At 45.1% G+C, this 18,127-nt stretch overlaps 1 protein-coding gene across 1 annotated transcript; it reads left to right on the plus strand.

Moving 5' to 3' along the window:
* The first annotated feature begins 388 nt into the window (after nt 1-388).
* si:ch73-61d6.3 lies at nt 389-17,684 on the plus strand. The gene is made up of 13 exons (XM_042342868.1): nt 389-556; nt 1,829-3,408; nt 3,811-4,001; nt 5,199-5,370; nt 6,445-6,495; nt 6,777-6,889; nt 11,303-12,077; nt 12,506-12,667; nt 14,136-14,281; nt 15,045-15,212; nt 16,015-16,186; nt 16,581-16,622; nt 16,838-17,684. Exons 2-13 carry the CDS (start codon nt 2,245-2,247, stop codon nt 16,937-16,939), a joined length of 3,258 nt encoding a protein of 1,085 aa, XP_042198802.1. The 5' UTR covers nt 389-556; nt 1,829-2,244; the 3' UTR covers nt 16,940-17,684.
* The last annotated feature ends 443 nt before the right edge of the window (nt 17,685-18,127 follow it).

The following is an 18,127-nucleotide window of genomic DNA, read 5'->3' on the forward strand; positions in this document are numbered from 1 at the left end:
TGCAGCGATTATTATTAATTTAGTTTTCCATTTGACACGAGGACTCCGCGAAAGAGGATGTGGGAGCTTCTGAAGTTTGCCTCATTCCTATCAGATTGCGCCCTAGTAATTTAGATTAATTACTTACAAGACGATAACCTCTGGCAACACTGATGTTGATTAAAAACTGATAATTTCCCCTAAAGTGATTTACAACCTCTTTGCTCTCATCTGCTCCCCACCCCCCAAAAAAATATATATTTCCATAGCTTTAAACTCCCTTTCTCTAACTTGAGGTCTGATTGATTTATTGTATGTGTGTGTGTGTGTGTCTGTCCCTCTCTAGTTAATATCTAAACCCAACCTCTTCATTGCAGTTTCACCCTCATGTGACTATGACTTTCAGTCCAATTTCTAACCCCTTTTACGCCATGTTAGTGCGACAGAGAAGGACGGGGAAAGTGGGGAAAAAACGGTGCAAATCGGGAGAGAAATGTGGGGAAAAAAACTCCACCAGGAACAACCTGCTACACTCTGGGAATCAAAGCCTCCTTCAACCCAGGCTCAGCCCCAACCAGTAAGTTGCTAAAGTTTGTTGAATGAAAAGGTTTTTTAAACTTGCGTGGCTATTGCGTCTTTTCTTATTCTCTCTCTTAATATTTTTTTTAAAAAAAAAGGGTTCTGCACTGGGTTGGTGTGAGGGTTGTCCTTGACAAGTGCCACAACCTATTCGTTTGTGTTTTGGAGTTCAGAATCTGACTGTTTCGAACCCTTTAATTCCTCCTAATTCGCCTTAAAACCTCGATTCTGACAGATCTGCGCTCCTCCGTTATAAAACTCGTAGGGAGGTCTATTTGGCCGATTTCATCGCCCACCCCCACCCCCACACCACCCCATCCCCCCTACTCCCACCCAGAAAAATAATAATAATAATTTGGTCACTCAATCCGCGACTGTTTGTGGGGACGCTGCTGTGCGCAATTGGCTGCCGTGTTTTACCCGTGATAGGGCGCTCTATCAAATGCAAGGATTATTATCATTATTATTAATAATGATAATTAAAGCAACATTTAAACTGATGCCAACCCTGCCCAGTGCCAGCCCTGCCCTGGGACATGTCCATCCACTCTTTGCTATTAACCTTGTGTAATCGGTTGCTAGCGACAACTTGGCCTCTTTTCCAATCCCTTCTGGGATGCCCTGGCATCCATCGGGGGCTTGCGCTATGTGCTGAGTTTTCAGGAATGAGGCCAGTCACTACCAGTCTGATTAAACTGCAGTGACCCTTGACGCCAGGGTTCTGGAAGCGACAGCGGTAATACTGAATGCACACTCTTTCTTGGCAAACAGGACATCGCAACAGATCTGGGCTTAGAGACTGAACCGAGGGTCTGTTCCTCTGAAGAATCATCTCATTGTTCTTGCCTTGACACTTAAACCTTCCCCCAAAAATACTAATAATAGCTAAAACATTGTGGATAAACAAGAAACTGTTATATTACTAACCTGACGGGAGCCAAGGAAATCTCAGTCCCTTTAGACCAAGCGTCAGCACCCCTTGCTGGCTGGCTGCAGAACAGCATAAGCACAGGCCGTGGCCAAGGTAAGGAAACTTTCTTAAAACGGAGTAAAAACTGTCAAATACTGCCTGTTTTCACTCCATACCGGTTTGCGGGACCCTGCTGCGTGCAACTGGGTGCCGAGATTTGCCCACAAAATACGCAGTCAGTTAGAGTATATCCTGTGAAGTGCTTTGAGACTTCCTCAGGATATGAAAGGGGCTGTATGAAATGCAAGGATTATTATTATTATTAATTTTTGCTGACACAAAAGGACTTCTTGCCAACAGACCTAAGTCAACTGTCTCATCACCAATGGAACTGTACCACTCCCATTGAATTTTGAAGTTACTTCCGGGCACTACATAAACCTGAAATAAGGAGGAATCACAAGTGAGCCACACACAGACCCCACGAAGCAGAGAACGCCAACTTCATGGCTTGACACTGAGACATCAGGACAACTCCAACTCTTGTGCCAAACCCGGGCGATGAAGGAAGGAGAATTCACTGACATGAGATGTTGAGTTACCGATTCCTCGGGCCAATGTCGATACAATGAAACATCGTGAAAGGTAATTTCTTTGCTGAATAGGACTGTGCCTACTTCAGTGGATCGTTTTTACGTGTCATCCAATTTCAGAGAGATTGGTCGCTTCCTATCGTTCCTTTGGCTTCAATAACTGAGGTGAGGTACTGACTAAAGATGCCGTCGGTTGCATTTACCGTGAGCTCGAGGTATGTGACAGAGAACCAAACGGTGGATCATTCACATGTTCAAAGGCAGATCCTGCCCATGCAACTAATGTCAAACACAGCCAGCACCAGCAGCGAGGAGGGTGAAACGTTCAGCTCAACTTCGATCCCACCTCCTTTGCCTCTCCAGTCCCCGGTAGGAAGTGGGTTGATCAACATTGAGGATGAGAAGGAGCTGACCATTCCCCACATAAAACCTCAGAGACGTTTCATCCCAGACTCCTGGAAAAACTTCTTTCACCGGCAAGTGAGAGACCGTGAGCCTTTGTTTGACTTTGACTTTACCTTGGGGGCAGGGGAATGCTCCCCGCCAGTGTCTCCCCTCTTGAGTCGTCTCAAGCCGAAAAGCCTAGACCTCCAGAAGTCTGAGGATGAGTCAAAGTCGGCGACCAAAGAGAAGGACTCCAATCTTTTCATTTCAGGGAAATTTAATTCCCCAAAAGAGAATGAAGCATCGACATCTAGCGGAACCGTGGAGAAGGAGCCTCTGTCAAGGCAGAGCTATCAGGAGATGATCCATGTTTATAATCTGAAACATTCCTATATGAAGTCTTGGGCAGGTTTGCTCCGGGTACTCGGAGTCATTCAGATTCTCTTTGGTGCAATGGTGTTTGCTTGTATTTTGGCATATATACAGAAAGACAGTCAATGGCGCAATCTACATGGTGGTGGTTTTATAAGCTATGGGTTTGGAAACAGTTATGGCAATTACTACGATGGACCAAAGACCACATTTGTGCTGGTGATGGTCGGCCTAGCCTGGATGGTAACTGTGGGTCTCCTGGTCATTGGTCTGACTTTGTATTACAGGACCATTCTCCTGGACTCCAATTGGTGGTCTATCACCGAGTTCGCCATAAACCTCTGCCTCTTTGTTCTCTATCTGGCGGCCGGCATCGTCTACATCAACGACCTCAATCTAGGAGGCATCTGCTATACCATCATGGCCAATAACCCGCTGTACAGCCAGCTGTGCCGTGTGGAGGGCGGGCAGAGTGGGGCTATCGCCTTCCTCTTTGTCAACATGGTCCTGCACCTGGTCAGCGCACTCGTGTCCCTGAAGGTGTGGCGTCACGAGCAAACCAGGAGGGAGAGGGAAGCGCTCAAGAACAAGGTAATAATATTAATCCTGTAATAATCCTTGCATTTGATGTCGGGCCTTATCACGTCGCGTCGCTGAAACCTTTCAAAGCGCTTCACCGAATAGACAGCACAGCGGTTTCGCCCACAAAATACAGTCAATTAGTCCACATTTACAGTCTATTGCAAAGGTAAAGTGCTTTGAGACGTCTCAACGACGTGATAAGGCGCTGTATAAAATGCAAGGATTATTACTGTTATTATTTTAGAGTTCTCCACTGGACGTGTTGTCTCATTTCATTTTAAAAACATCTTAATCTACTGCGGCTCCTGTTTACACCACGGTGATTGGAAGGGTATTTTGTGTCCCGATTATCCTCTGGGCAACATTCAATTCTAACCTCTGCCTTTGCTGTGTTCGGTTATTCCTTTTAAGAGCGCGTCCGCTGCAGGAGGTCGGAAGACGCTATTTTCCCCAGGACCCTTCGCTTCCCGGGATTGTGTTTCCCGCACACGGCCCCTGAGAGGGCGAGTGGGCAAGTTCAGGGAAGACGCAGCTGGCACTCTGAACTCAGCCATTCCTGCCGGGCACATCCCGAGGCCACACATCGTACCAGACTACGTCACGTAAGGAGAATTTTTTTTCCCCAATAATAACTGCACAACGTATTATTTCACTGCCCCCCTCCCCATAACCCTTGAGCGCTCTGGGATGCCACCCCGCGTGAAGGGCACTATATAAATGCAAGTTGTTGTCGTTGTTTTTCCTATCCTTACTGCTCTTTCTTCGCAAGAACTTAATCCCTCTGTCACTTGAATATCTCGATTGGTTCTGCATTTGTGGACTTCAGAGGTGCCCAGAGCATTTCACACACTCACAGGCCTTTCTATGACGAGCGTAGAAGCCGGTGTGATGGCGATGCCTTGTGCAGAGTAAGGTTTAATGGGCCACAGAGAGTAAAATGTGGTTCTTCCAGAACCTTTTCATGAAGGTGTTTCATTGTGCAGTGAAAGACCTTCCATTAGAAATCCAGGTTGAGAATGGAACGAAGACCCTGGCAGTAATACAGAGTGCTCTGATGGTCGCCAAGCCTCTGAAGGGCGTTTTTCTGTTGGTGTCTTTGTTATTCAATAACTGAGGTCACGCTGTGCCAAGTGGTGTCATACCCGAGGTTAGTGAGTTGAAAAACAATCAGTATTGGTCACGTGCATCTCTAAATTTCCATGAGATAACAGTGAGGTGACAACAGGTGTTTTACAATGGGTCTCTTTATGATGGGGAGTAATGTGGAGCTGGCAGGAGAATAGCTCATAAAACTTGTTGCTCAACCCTACATCACCAACAAAACACACCACCACTCCTTAGAAACACTTAAGTGGGACAAGATTGGTGTCCTGGCCAACAATCCCAATCGCTCCATGGCCGTTTATGGGACATCACTGAGCACAATTGGCTGCTGCGTTTCACCCACAAAATACACAGTCAATCCACTTTACAGTATATTCTGTCAAGCGTTTTGAAACGTCTCAACGATGTGAGAGACGCTATATAAAATGCAAAGATTTTTATTAATATAAGATCTTTCTGTGGCAGATTTACCAAGCTGAGTGTTAAATAACAATAGTAATCTTTGCTTTGATAAAGTATCTTTAATATCAAAAGGTCTATAAAAAAANGACTTCCCACAAGTGCTTCAGGGGCAGTGACTACATTAATGACAAGAATCCTCACATTTGTTATTGTGCCTTTCATGACAGGAGGACTTCACAAGACTAACTCTGAAGAGCACCGCCATAATAATCTCTCTTTCTCTCATCTTGCAGCAAGTATCCGAAGATTGAGAGCATGGATGAGAGGGAGCAGTACAAGGCTGTGTTTAATGATCAATATGCGGAGTACAAGGAGCTTCACATTGAGATCCACCTGACACTGAGAAAGTTCCAAAAGTTGGAGCAAATGATCGAAGCTCTTCCCCGTTACACAGAAAGTCAACAGGTCGGTTGGTCGGTCAGTCAGTCAGTATGAGACTGTACAGAGTGTTATCCCTTCACCTTTAGGACTTGGGTACAATCACACATCACTCACTCTTTCTTCATTTTCTGCTCGCTCTCCCTTTCTCTCTTTCTCTCTCTCTCTGTTTATGCAGGTGTCTGTGTGTACTTTGCACCTCTATATATTGCACACATGAGTGACCATGGAATTAGAGGGTTTTGAGAGGTGATTAGGAGGGATGGAGGCTCATGTGGATTAGAAACCGATTCATTTGGGCAAACGGCCTGTTTTGATGCTGCACGGTCTGCGTAATTCTGTATAACCTGCATGTGTTTGTGTGCACATCGCTCTCTCTCTCTTCTCCGTGTATATCCCGACACTAATAATTCAGAGAAAAATCATAAAGTCAGTCATAAAAATTTTTCCTGAAGTTGGGTGAACGTATCCCTCAATGACTCAGTTGATAAAGCCCTGCCCAGTAACGAAGCCAAACAAACAACTTGTGTTGTTTTCATCAAACAGTATTGAGTCATATAGACCAGGCAGCTCCTGAGCTGTTACCTCTGAGCTGATCTCAGCCCTGAGCTGATGTTAGCTCTGAGTTGATGTTGGTGGCACTGCAGTCAGCCTTCCGAGCAAATTAATAGGTTTGATTTCCTGTATCTGGTTGCTGGCCAGTGATTATCTGATGGGAAACTGCACGTGTGGAGATTTGGACGCAGATGTTATTTATTTTCTTTGGTCAACCGGGTGTCTGACACGTGCGGAAACCCATCACCGTTGCTTAAGTGTATCCAAACCAAGCTGAGAATTCCAGGCTTGGGGACCCCAGAGTGTGGGTTAGGGTAACCGCTGGAGTCTAACCAGCTGAAACCACATGGCTTGCCATTGATAGAGCTGTCTGGGAAGCTTTCCCGCTGCTATTGCAACTAGGACCACCCTACCCATTAAGCCAGTTCAGTCCCAAGGAGATCCCACTGACCTCCCCTCGAGGAGGCGTTGGAGTGATTCAGTCCAGCACTATTACATGGAGTGACTCCGCAAAGCAAACAAACGTCTCCTTTCTCTCCTTCCCAGGAACACAGAAGAATCACAAATGTGCTGGAACAGTACAAGAGGAAAAAAAATGTAAGTTTGGTTCCTTACAACTTAAATGCACCATTTCTTAATGTGATTCCTGAATAAGAAATTCACGTCAGGCAAAAGGCGATTTATTTCCGATCCCAGAATATGTCACACCGACTCCTTTGTCATTCCTAGGAACACAGAATGGCAAAGGGAACTCTACTCTGCTGCAATCGTATTAAAGAAAACTGATCAGAAATGCCCCATATTAGACTCTCCGCTGTGTAAAAATGGTTCTTTCAAATCTCCCTCTTTTTGTAGTAACAGCAGATTTTGTTAAACAGGACCCATCGTTCCTGGAGAAGAAGGAGAGGTGCACCTATCTGAAGAACAAGCTCTCGTACATTAAACAACGAATCCAGGAGTACGATTTAGCTTCCAGCTCACAGGACAATTACTGAGAGAGTGACTCTGGTGATCGTGTCCAGCTCCTCCGATGGCCCACGGAACTGTGGAAGGCAAAGGGAGGAATTGGCGGAAGAGGAAGTGTTAAGAAAATAATCAAATCAGGTCATGTGTTTACTGACATACAAAGGGTTCGACGAAGTTCAGTCTATTGGGCATTGTGTGTAATCACAAATAAAGCTGTTTTTTGGAGATAAAATAACATGTCTAATATTCTTTTGTTAAGTGGAGACATCCACTTAACTCTATCCCTTGCCAACCTTACCCAATACTTTTCAGAATTAGGTAAGCAGGATTTGGAATGTGAATGCGTCCCTCCAGGGAGAGAGAGAGAGCGAGAGAGAGAGCGGATTCCATCCCAATAATCTATCTCTGGAATTTCCACGCGTGTGGGGGATGCATGGAATTCTCAGTTTGGTTTGGATACTCTTAAGCAACGGTGATGGGTTTCTGCAGGTGTCAGACCCCCGGCCGACCCACAATAAATGAATCCTATCTCCATTATAACCCTAACGCTAACTCTAACCCTAACTCTAAACACAACCTGCTTTAAACCTAATCAATGGCAGATATTGATCAGTGATTGGATCGTGGGTGTTCCAATGATGGTCCTGACACATAGTCCTGCTCCACCTCTTGTATCTTATGCTCTGTACTTTGGTTTATTGTCACAGTAAAAAATGGAAGAGCTTCACTATTGCAACAGGACCCGACACACCTCTATCCTTGATGAATGCTTGCTTGCCGCACGTGGCCCTGAAATATTCTCGCAAGTTTGACCGCGGGCATTAATTATCCCCATTTCATAAGAAGTCCCGTAGTGTATTGGTTAGAGCACTCGCATTGTAAGCGAGAGGACATGGGCAGGATTCCCGGGCAAGATTCCTTACTCCGCACCCCTCTGTTTACCCAGCAGTAAGTAGGAATCCGGTTGTGAGTCGATTGGCAGATCGCTTTCCTTTCCGGGGGTAATAATTGTGGAGTCCTGTAGTTCAGTGGTTAGAGCACTCGCTTTGCAAGTGAGAGACCTGAGTTCAATTCCAGGCAGAGGGCCAAACCTTGGGCAAGTTTCCTTACTCCACACAGAGCCTAATAATAATCCCTCCAAAACCAAAAACAATAATAAATTGGTCATTTTCAATCCACGACTGTTTGTGGGACATTGCTGTGCGCAATTGGCTGCCGTGTTCGCCCACAAATATACAGTCAATTCACTTTACAGTGTGTTCTGTGAAGCGCTTTGGGACGTCGAGAAGACGTGAAAAGCGCTGTATCGAATGCAAAGACTATTGTTATAACTCCTTTCCAAAAAAAACGACGCGATAAGGCGCCATATCAAATGGCAAAGATTATTATAAAAACACGAGAGATACAGCGCACAGACGTAGAAGGTCCTTCAGACCCTTTGCAACTCCTCCTTCACACAAACCCACTCCCCCTCACTTCCCATTTGCAGCGTTTCTACATCAAAAAAAAACCTGGTTTATATGGCAACACATTCCAAGCCACTAATTGCACTCAAACCCTCGGCCCCTCCGGGTCCCCAACAGATGAGCAAATGCGAGTGAGTGTCCGTCACCTGTTTTGACAGTTCCACAAAGCAGAGACATCACTGTGTGCGCTGTTCAGCAAAAACTGACCCGAATCCTGAACCCCCAACAGAAAAAGGCTCATAAAAAGCGGAGATTTCTATTATAAATATAAATATATGTATATATATATATAGAGAGAGAGAGATATATATATATAACACCGCTCCTGGATGGGTCCCCGGAATTCTGTGCGTTTATTTATTGGTGATATTTACGATCAGTCAATGATTAAACCCAGAGCTCGTGTGAGGATTAAAGTGATGAGTTGCTCCGAAGTCTCACACTCAGTGCGTGGACCAGTGGGTCACACTCCGCAAAAAACACGTCGTCCGAGTCGGTTTCACTCTTCTTTATCTCCATTTGAGCCATTTGATTGTTTTGTGAGTGTTTTTTTTTCTTTTTTTAAAAAAAAGACAAACGTCTACAGTTTGCATTTGGGGAAGTTTTTTTTTGCTGAGAGGCTGAACATTCTCACTCCTCTCCCCCCTTCCTCTCTCCAGGAGAGTTTCACCTATTATTTGGGGGTGAATGATTAATTCTCAAGCTGCCATTTTCGTTTGCATCTGTTTCTCTTTCTTTCTTTCTTTCTTTCTCTCTGAACCGAAACGAGAACTCTCGACTTGGAAGACAATTATTTTTCAAAGAAAAAAACATTTCCCTGTGAAACCCTTTTGAAAGTTGCAGAAAGAACGAGAGAGAGAGAGAGAGAGAGAGGAGAGAGAGAGAGAGAGAGAGAGGGAAAGAGAGAGAGAAAGAGAAAAAATAGAAGAGTTATAAATTAATTGAAAAGATTCAACGAAAGATCCGACAGAGACAGAGAGAGAGAGAGGAAAAAAAACACAGGTAAACTGTGCTGATCACTCAACTGAGAGAAAGAAGGTAAGAACTTTTATTGTGTATTATTATTATTTATTTATTTATTTATTACTTATTTATTATTGCTTCAGAAATAATTATTGCTTCAGAAATGTTTTCTTTTAATTAAACAAAAAAACCCGAAGGTAAATCTGAAAAGTTACATGTTTGGCAGTGACAGAGGTTTGTTTGGAACTCGAGAGATTCCTATCTTTTTTTTTCCTCCTCCTGGTCTCAAATGATCATTTTTTTCCCAATTTTTTTTTTGGGAGGGGGGGAAAAGTTGCCATGGTAATTAAATGCAAATTGTGTTTTTTTTAAAAAAAACACACACCCGGTCTGGTGTCTGTGGATAATAATAATCTTTGGGTTTGAGATAGCGCCTCATCACGCCGTTGAGACGTCTCAAAGCGCTTCGCAGGGTACACTTCAAAGTGGGTTGACGCTGCATTTTTTTGATGCGGGCTTTTTAAGGGGAGACGGAGAGAGAAAGAGAGAGAGAGAGAGAGACAGAATGTGGGAAATAATTGGCGGAAGGGAAAGCGAGAGAGAGAGAGAGAGAGAGACAGAGAGCGTCGATTCTGTTTGAAATAATTGCGAGCAAAATCGATCTGTTTTTGGAGGAATGGCAGATGGCAGGCGGGGTTGAAAGGGGATCCGATTAAAATAACAGGGAAACACTGTCCATCTGGAAGAGGATTCGTCTCAAAACTTTGCTGCGATTCCATCTGAAGATTAACTCGGGTTGAAATGTGAAGAGATCTGTCTCTGTGTGTGTGTGTGTGTGTGTGTCTGTGTGTGTGTGTGTCCGTAGGGAGAGTACTTCAGGCATGTGTGTTGCAACGTGTGAATCTCTCGACAAGTTTAAAAAAATATATATTTTTGGGCCCCTCCACAAAGCCCTGCAACAACCTTGTGTCGTCCTCCTGACGCGAAAGGCGCTGTACAAATGTAATTTGTTGTTATTTGGTTGTTGTCGTTTTTCAAATTGTCGAACTTAAAAGTTCAGAACGACCGCAAACCTCTCTTTGAGGTGAACTCCATGTCCTTTCCAAGTTAACCTTTCCCGGCGAACGGTCAATCCAGACTGTCGGACCTTGCCTCTCAAAAGAAATCCTGTCCGTTGTCATCATTTCCGGACATAATGTCTTAAAGTCCACCTCGCGAGGGCTCAAACCCCCGGCACTTGGGTGTCAAGCAACCAACTGGTGACCATCCTCCTGGGGAGTGGGGGGGGGGGGGGAGTTAAGGGAATTTCAGGATGTTGACTAAAGGCGTGATCGAAGAGATAGTTTATCGAGTGGGATTTGAAGGCTGAGAGAGAAGGGATTGATGGAGGTGAGGAATGAGCAGTAGACCTCAGTGTGAAGAGCGGAGAGTATTGACTGAAGAAATAGCAATGTGTAAGAGGGAAGGTGTAAAGCTAAGCCAAGACCATGTCAAACAGAACTCGTAATGCAGTGGATATTGCAAATTGGGAATTTAGGAACGGGCATGTAGTGCTTGTGAAATCTTTATACTGAGTCACGTAACCTGTGGAAAGCGTCGATTCACTCTCCTCTATGAGGAGAGAGCATGCAAATAATCCTTGTATCATTAAGAGTGCTTCACAGGATATGCTGTAAAGTGCAGTGACTGTATTTTGTGGGTGAAACACAGCAGTCAATTGTATACAGCAGTGTCCCACAAACAGCCGTGGAGAGAGTGACCAATATTTTTTATTGGGGGGTTTGTTGGCCAGGACACCAGGAGAGAGAAACTCCATTCTCTTTTCAAATAGTGGGATCTTTCACGTCCACCTGAACAGGCAGATGGGACTACTATGGCGGAAGGCTTAGAGTCTCATCCAAACAAAATAATATTGTTTCTCTTGGTTTAAACGATCTGAAGTTAACTTGAAAGTGGCATCAATTTCTTTCCTTGTCATTTCTTTAGCGATCTGATCCGTCTCTTTGAAGCTGCCTGAGATTGGGATTAGCTGGTACCATGTACGACAGGAGACCCTCGGAGAACCCCCCTGAATACAGCCCACCCAGTCATTTCAGCCAACCCGTAGGATATGGACACACTTCGGACAGGTATGAGTACGATGTACACTCGCCCCCACCAGGATCTTACTACATTGAAGATATCCCTACCCAGCACTTTTACAAATGGAGTTCCGCACCAGGGATCATCCGCATCTTAGAAACAATCATCATAGTCCTGTGCCTCGGCATCTTTGCCTGTGTAGCTTCCACCCTGGCTTGGGATATGAACTACTATGGAAGCGGTTTAGGAAGTGGAAGTGGTTTTGGGATGAATTACTATGGAGGAGGAGGCATTGGAGGAAATAGCTACTATAGTGGAGGCATTGGAGGAAGTGGCTACTATGGTGGAGGCATTTATTCTGGTTTGGGCACAGACCCCAGAGCAGCCAAAGGCTTCATGATCGCCATGGCGGCCATCATCTTCATCGCCGCCCTGGTCTTCCTTGTCATGAGCATCAACAAGTCCAGCACCTCGAGGAGCCGGAGGTTTTACTTGCTGATGATAATATTCAGTGGGGTCTTCGCTGGGCTGGAGCTGATCGCCTCCATTGTGTATATCATGGGAGTGAATCCCACGGCCAGTGCCGGCACCTCCTCCTACAGCCAAATCCGAATGCTCTGCGCACAGTTCAACACACCTGTTGGAGGTGGGCTTCTCATCAATCAGTATCTCTACCACTACTGCGTGGTGGAACCCCAAGAGGTAAGATTTATAATGCTGTGTATTCCATTATGTTATATGTTATTAAGTCCAGTTCGGCTCAGTTGGCTCATGTCTCTGGAATCATCCAGATAAATTGGTCATTTAAGCGCTCCGAGACGTGAAGGGCGCTATATAAATGCAAGTTGGTATTGTTGTCATTTATCTAATAATAATAATCCTTGCATTTGATATAGCGCCTTATCGCGCCGTCTCAAAGCATGTCACAGAATATATTGTGGAGTGGATGTGACTGTGTGTGCTGTGGCTGTTTGTGGGGCCTTACAGTGCCCGAAACTGGTTGCTGCATTTGCCAAAACAACCACCGGACTTGGCAGCAATTTCCATAGAGGGCATTGAGATGTTTCAACATGACGAAACGTAAAGTTTCATGGCTCGCGGTTAATGGCTTCCCTTCTCTTTCCTCGCAGGCAGTCGCAATAGTTTGCGGATTCCTGGTTTCCATGACCTTTGGCCTTATCTGCTTCTTCGCCCAAAGAGTTCGGCACAAGATATGGAAATACGGGAAACCCAACATCCTCTGGGATAAACCTTTTGCTGAAGAAGAGGTTGGTCCCAATGTGGAGGAGTGGGTAAGTGACTAATTTCCTCTCTCCCTTTCCCAAACACCCCTTGCACCATCCACACTCCCCTCCTGATCCCTGACGTCTGAGATACACAAAGGGAACTCACCACCTCAGCCACCTGTAGTCTGTTAGCACACTCTTGGAACACTCTTCCTCTATCCCTCCACCTCGCCTCCTCTTTCCCCATCTTCAGACCTTCCTCTTCAACTGTGCCTAAGGTCACCTCCCACCAGTTCGCCATCGTGCTCCGCCACTGTCAACTCTGTGGGACTCTACCCTGCGTGAGGGGTGCTATATAAATGCAAGTTGCCGTTGTTGTTGGCATGACAGAGCCAATGTGTTTAGAAGTTTAGCAGTTTTGTGGTGTGGACGTTAGGAACTCCATTGGATCAACCAATGTCTGAGGTCTACCAGGGCAGCATTGTGTTGTGAATTCCAGGATGTGGTTAGAAATTGGATCCAAGTGTACATTGATTGAACATTTCACCCTCCTGCCTGTACATCACAAGGTGTAGCTGACAAGCTACCTGGCAGTTGTACTTTCATTTGTATCAAGGTTCCCTCCTGCGAATTTTCGGTTGGCCTCAGTCCCCGATGACATTTGGCATTCACAAGAGTGAAGCGACCTTCAGACACTGCATTGTTTATGAGCCATTATTACCCTTAAGGGAAGGGCTGAGTTATTCTCTGCTTGAGATGGTCTATTGTCCACAGTAGTTTCCACACGCACTCACTGTGCCTGGTTCCCCCTGGTGGCATGCCTTGCCAAGCCCTCACTTTGACCTTGAGCGCTTTTCATGTTGAGAGGCGTATTCGACTGACCCGTTAATAGCTATGCCACAAAACCAAGCAAATCAGCCAACGGTGTATTTGTTTTGTGATAACTTTGGTTTCAGTCCAATTACTTATTAACTTTGATGCACATACTTTGGTTTCAATCGTTGCTTGCACTGGGAGGAGGGGGTGAAGATAGAGGTGGGGGTGTTGGCTGATGGTGTTGGCTGACTCATGTACCCCAGCACACGTCAGCACCTTCAGGAGAGGAAGGGAGAAAATTGGAGAACGGGGATTACTATAACAAATATTTTTTGTTAATGATAGGTTATCACATCATTACTATTGTGTCTGCCAGGTAGCAACTGGCAAGTCAATACAGCTTTGGTGGAATACAGGTTACCTGATTGTGGGGGTGAACGGGTTAACAACGCCTGACTGCAGGTTCACAGTACATGGTCAGACTTGCCCTTTAAGTTAATGTGTGCCAGAGAGTGGGAGAGAGAGAGAGAAAGACTGTTGACCGTGTCCACATTGGGCAGCCTGACTTCAAACAACCCCATTTTCACTCTGACGCACGAGCTTGTCACCCAAGACACCTCAGTCAGGTCAGGTCTGGTCAGGGTTCACTCCTCGAGTATTTGGGCTGCAGTGGGTAACTGAGTCTTTGATTCATTCTATGGAATTTGGTGTATTTCAGATCAAGACTGTTCCCGACGCAGATCAGGATGAAACAGAAACTCTCCCGTATTCCGATAAGCATCCCTACATGGTCCACCTACCCAGCGTAGATGGGTACAACTCTCAACAAGCCTACTACCACTCGGAAAACTACAAGGGCAACGAGTAAGTGGTTACCGAGGGGCACAACCAGCAGCTCGTAAGCAACAAGTGGTCTAAAGGGGCAATATTTCTCAACCAGATTCCTTAATAACAATTCCTATCAAAACCTCTAGAGATGGATTGCACCGGAGCAGAATTCCTGCATGATCAGACTGCCAGAAGGGCAATCTTTAGCTTTTGTGTGAATCAGAATCTTTCAAGGAATTCCATTAAGATATACTGCAAATTTAGATAAGTCTGTGAATCGTGATTGCAGGAAACATCTGGGGAGAAATTCCCAATTTGTTCTCTTTCGGTAGCGTTTCCGTGTGTCCAGAATTTGCTAATTGTTGAACTCAGCGTAAATTTTGAAGTCAGTTTTCTGCGGTTCTTAAAAGAGACTTTACAGAAAAACAGCTTCGTAATTAAGGTTGTGTTTACTAATTTGCCAGACTCAGGCAGGTGTTGGCCCAGAGAATTTTAGAAAAATACAAACATGAATATTTTATGTTTTCCACACCCTTCTTACATTGTGTAACCATTTCAATCTCAGAGTTATTTTCCACATCATGGAATATGCTTGTTGCCTCTTCAAATGTCGGCTTGTGGGGTCCATCACTGTCTCAAGTAAATTGATCAAGATCCTTTTGTACCCGGGGTCCTGATGGTCCCTCTCTTGTCATGGGAAAGGAGGTGGGGTTTATTCAAACTTTGCCCTTTCAATGAAGTTCATTGTGTTGCTCAGGTATTCTGCTGGTTGTAATTTTGTACCCTCGTGTCCGTCCAGGGTCTTTAGCTCCACCGCATCGGTGGACACTGGGAAAGAAACACAGAACAGGCCCCTGGCTAAAGGCAGAAGGAGGAGCCAACATGGAAAGGAAGAGGAGTTTCTGTCCGAGACCGATTACACTACAGGGGCCGAATCCAGCAATGATATCAATGAGGAATGGGACAGGTACCAACCGTCAGAATCTCTGCCTCTGTCATTCTGGCTCAGTCTATAGCGCTCTCACCTCTGCCTCAGATTCAAGTACCAAATGAGAACTCAAGTCGCAGTCCAGCTGACACTGAAGTGCAGTGCTGGGGAAGTGCTGCGTTGTTTTCAGGTGCTGTCCTATGGATGAAAATAAAGCTCCGTCTGCCTGTTCATCAATGGACGTTAACGTTCTCGCAATGTTATTGGAAAAGAGAAGGGGTCAAGACATCTCAAAGTGCTCGATAGGATTTTATTGAAAACTCTAGTATTTTGTGGACAAATACGTCAGCCAATTTGCGGAAGTCCGACAAATATCCTTCAAGTTAATGATTAATTTTATCTGGAGGATTGTTGGCTAGGGCCTCAGGCGAAACTCCCTTCCCTTTTAAAATTGGACCATGGGATGATTAACATCCGCCTGATCTATAATTCTCCAGATTAGCTGGTCATTCATCTCTTGACTGTTGGTAATTTGCTGTTGCAAATGCTGTGTTTGCCAACAGCCACTCTACCTAAGAATAATCCCTACTTTGAGACATTTCGGACCTGTTAAGGTGAAAAGTTGGAAGAGGCTGTAAAAATGCATAGTTCTTTCATTCACAGAGTTGTGTTAGTGTCTTTAGCAGAGGTTCTTACTCAGAAAGCAAGCTCTTGCTATGGCCATTCAGATGGTATTTTCTCATCCAGGAGTTTTAGTCTCAGACCCTTCCTGGTTATCCTGCTTCTACAGGATAAAGGCATATCATCATTCTAAACATTTCTCTTCTTCCTGTCTTCTCAGCTTATACCCTCCCATAACCTCCGACCCCATCCGCCAGGAATACAAGCGGGAGTTTGACCTGGACCATCGCGAGTACAAGCAGATCTGCAGCGAAATGGACGAAATCAATGACCAGATCAACTTCCTGAGCAAGAGGCTGGACGTCATGTCTGAGGACGGCTCCGAGTATCAGGTTCAGTAATGGTGGCATCCCAGAAGGAGGATTGGGGTTAGGGATTCATGTTGGGCAAGTGAGCGGAAACTAGGCCTTTGTGTTTGAGGCCCACAGTCACGTGAGAATAGCCACTTGGGCAACACAACACGGCTGTACAAGTCTTTCAGAAGAAGAAAGAGAAGATAATTCAATATACACTTAACTAGCAGTCTATCTCAGATCAGTTTCTTTAGAAAGCTGGGTCAATCCAGTATAGTGTTCAGTTTTGCAACTGAACACTTTTTGGGTTTTGGGTTTGTTCAGTTCATTTTAACTTTGCTGTGCTGGGAAGGCAAAAATGACAAAAGTCAAGACTAATTGCCTTATAAAGCTGCTTATTGCTTTTTTTTTTAACCCCCAATTTTTCATTCAGGGAGCTGCTGAGGAATATAACAGACTAAAGAACCTGAAAAAGGTGAGTGTTTCACAGAGAACCCAGGTCCTTGACCGTAATCCTTGCCCTTTCCTCATTTGGAAAATGGTTTCTTCATACGAAATGTAGAAGAGGAGCTTTCGAATCAAATGGAAAGAGAGGAAAATAATTTAACAATTGCAGTCAGGGTGTTTTTCTTTGCTAATTTCTATTTTGCCTCCTCTTCCCTCTCCCTTCCCCCCCCCCAACCCCTTTAGACCTCGGAGTATCAGACCAAGCGTCTGAAGAGCAGGCAACTGAAGAACAAGCTCTCACACATCAAACAGATGGTGAGCGAGTACGACCAGCAGAGAGGATAGGATCCAGACTCTTCCCCTTCCCCCTCCCTCCCCCAGGCCCCCTCTCCATCCCTTACTCCAGCAGGAAAGAAAATATTCCCTCCATTTTATGGCAGCGATTCCCAAAAAAAAGAGATCAAAATAACTCTGCGTGCGTCCTGGCTGCAAGAAATTGACCAAAGGAGCTGAGAATGAGAGATTGTCCGAATTTAACACCAAGAGCTGAGCAGAGGTCCCTCCTGGACGATCTCTCACTTCTGTTGGCTCCACCAGAGAATATGCTCTGGAGTGGATCAGGATTGCACCAACAATGGTTCCTCTTCACTTGGCGTGGGTCCCTTGGACTGTAAGTACCGACAATGAACAGGAGAGACATCCCTTCCCACCCACCTCAAGCCTGGATGACCGAAGAGTCAGTCCATCAACCACAACAAATTGCATCTATGTAGTGCCTTTCACATCGGAAGGAAGACCCGAAGAGTACTATACCTCCAGTGCTCCATCCCCGCATTCGCAGAAAAGCTTTGAACTCAGACTATCCTGACCATTGATCGAGTCCGCCAACGTTTGTGCTGCCGGAGATTTTTTTGTGAATCGTTTTTTTTTTTTTTAAAATTGTTTTACCGCTTTCTAACGCTGAAATCTGAAGGGTTTAGAAATGATTGTGCATTTGATTGATTTTCAGGTCATAGTTGAGAGAGCCTGGTTGAATTGGCCAGGTGGGTGATAAGGAGGCAACTCGTGCAGAATTGGTCCTAAACAGTTTAATTGTGGAGCTTGCACAAGGTGCAGCAGGTTAACCAGGGGGTAAATGCGTGACAACCTGTGACTATCAGTTAAGCAGTTGTCATGGGACTGACTCTGTCAGGTTCTCTCTGTTATATAATGTGCATTATATTAATACTATCTACAAGATCCCTAACAACTAAGCCAAAGTTAGACAATATAATGTAATGAAATACTGTATGTCGTGTTAATTGCACAGATATCCATTGGGAGGAGTAGAAGTAGCTTTACTCTGTATCCAACCCGTGGTGGAACTTGTCAGTGCAAGGTGAGATATAGCGCCCGCACTCAATCAGATAAAAATACTGCCAGTGTCTTGTATCAAACACCTTTACGGCCTTGCACGCTTTACAAAGAGGGTAGACTGCACTAAGGTACCTTACAGTTACACTTAGTTCCAACACCCGAATGCAGTCTTTGTAC

The sequence above is a fragment of the Callorhinchus milii genome, unplaced genomic scaffold (genome assembly GCF_018977255.1).
Source record: "Callorhinchus milii isolate IMCB2004 unplaced genomic scaffold, IMCB_Cmil_1.0 Scaffold21, whole genome shotgun sequence".
Classification (NCBI taxonomy): domain Eukaryota; kingdom Metazoa; phylum Chordata; class Chondrichthyes; order Chimaeriformes; family Callorhinchidae; genus Callorhinchus; species Callorhinchus milii.

Bases quoted from the DNA above. Each gene is read 5' to 3' on its own strand.
- si:ch73-61d6.3 (XM_042342868.1), top strand. From the start codon at position 2,245: ATGCCGTCGGTTGCATTTACCGTGAGCTCGAGGTATGTGACAGAGAAC. The intron at 5,371-6,444 runs GTCGGTTGGTCG...TCTCCTTCCCAG, and splicing joins GTTACACAGAAAGTCAACAG to GAACACAGAAGAATCACAAA. The intron at 12,668-14,135 runs GTAAGTGACTAA...GGTGTATTTCAG, and splicing joins GTCCCAATGTGGAGGAGTGG to ATCAAGACTGTTCCCGACGC.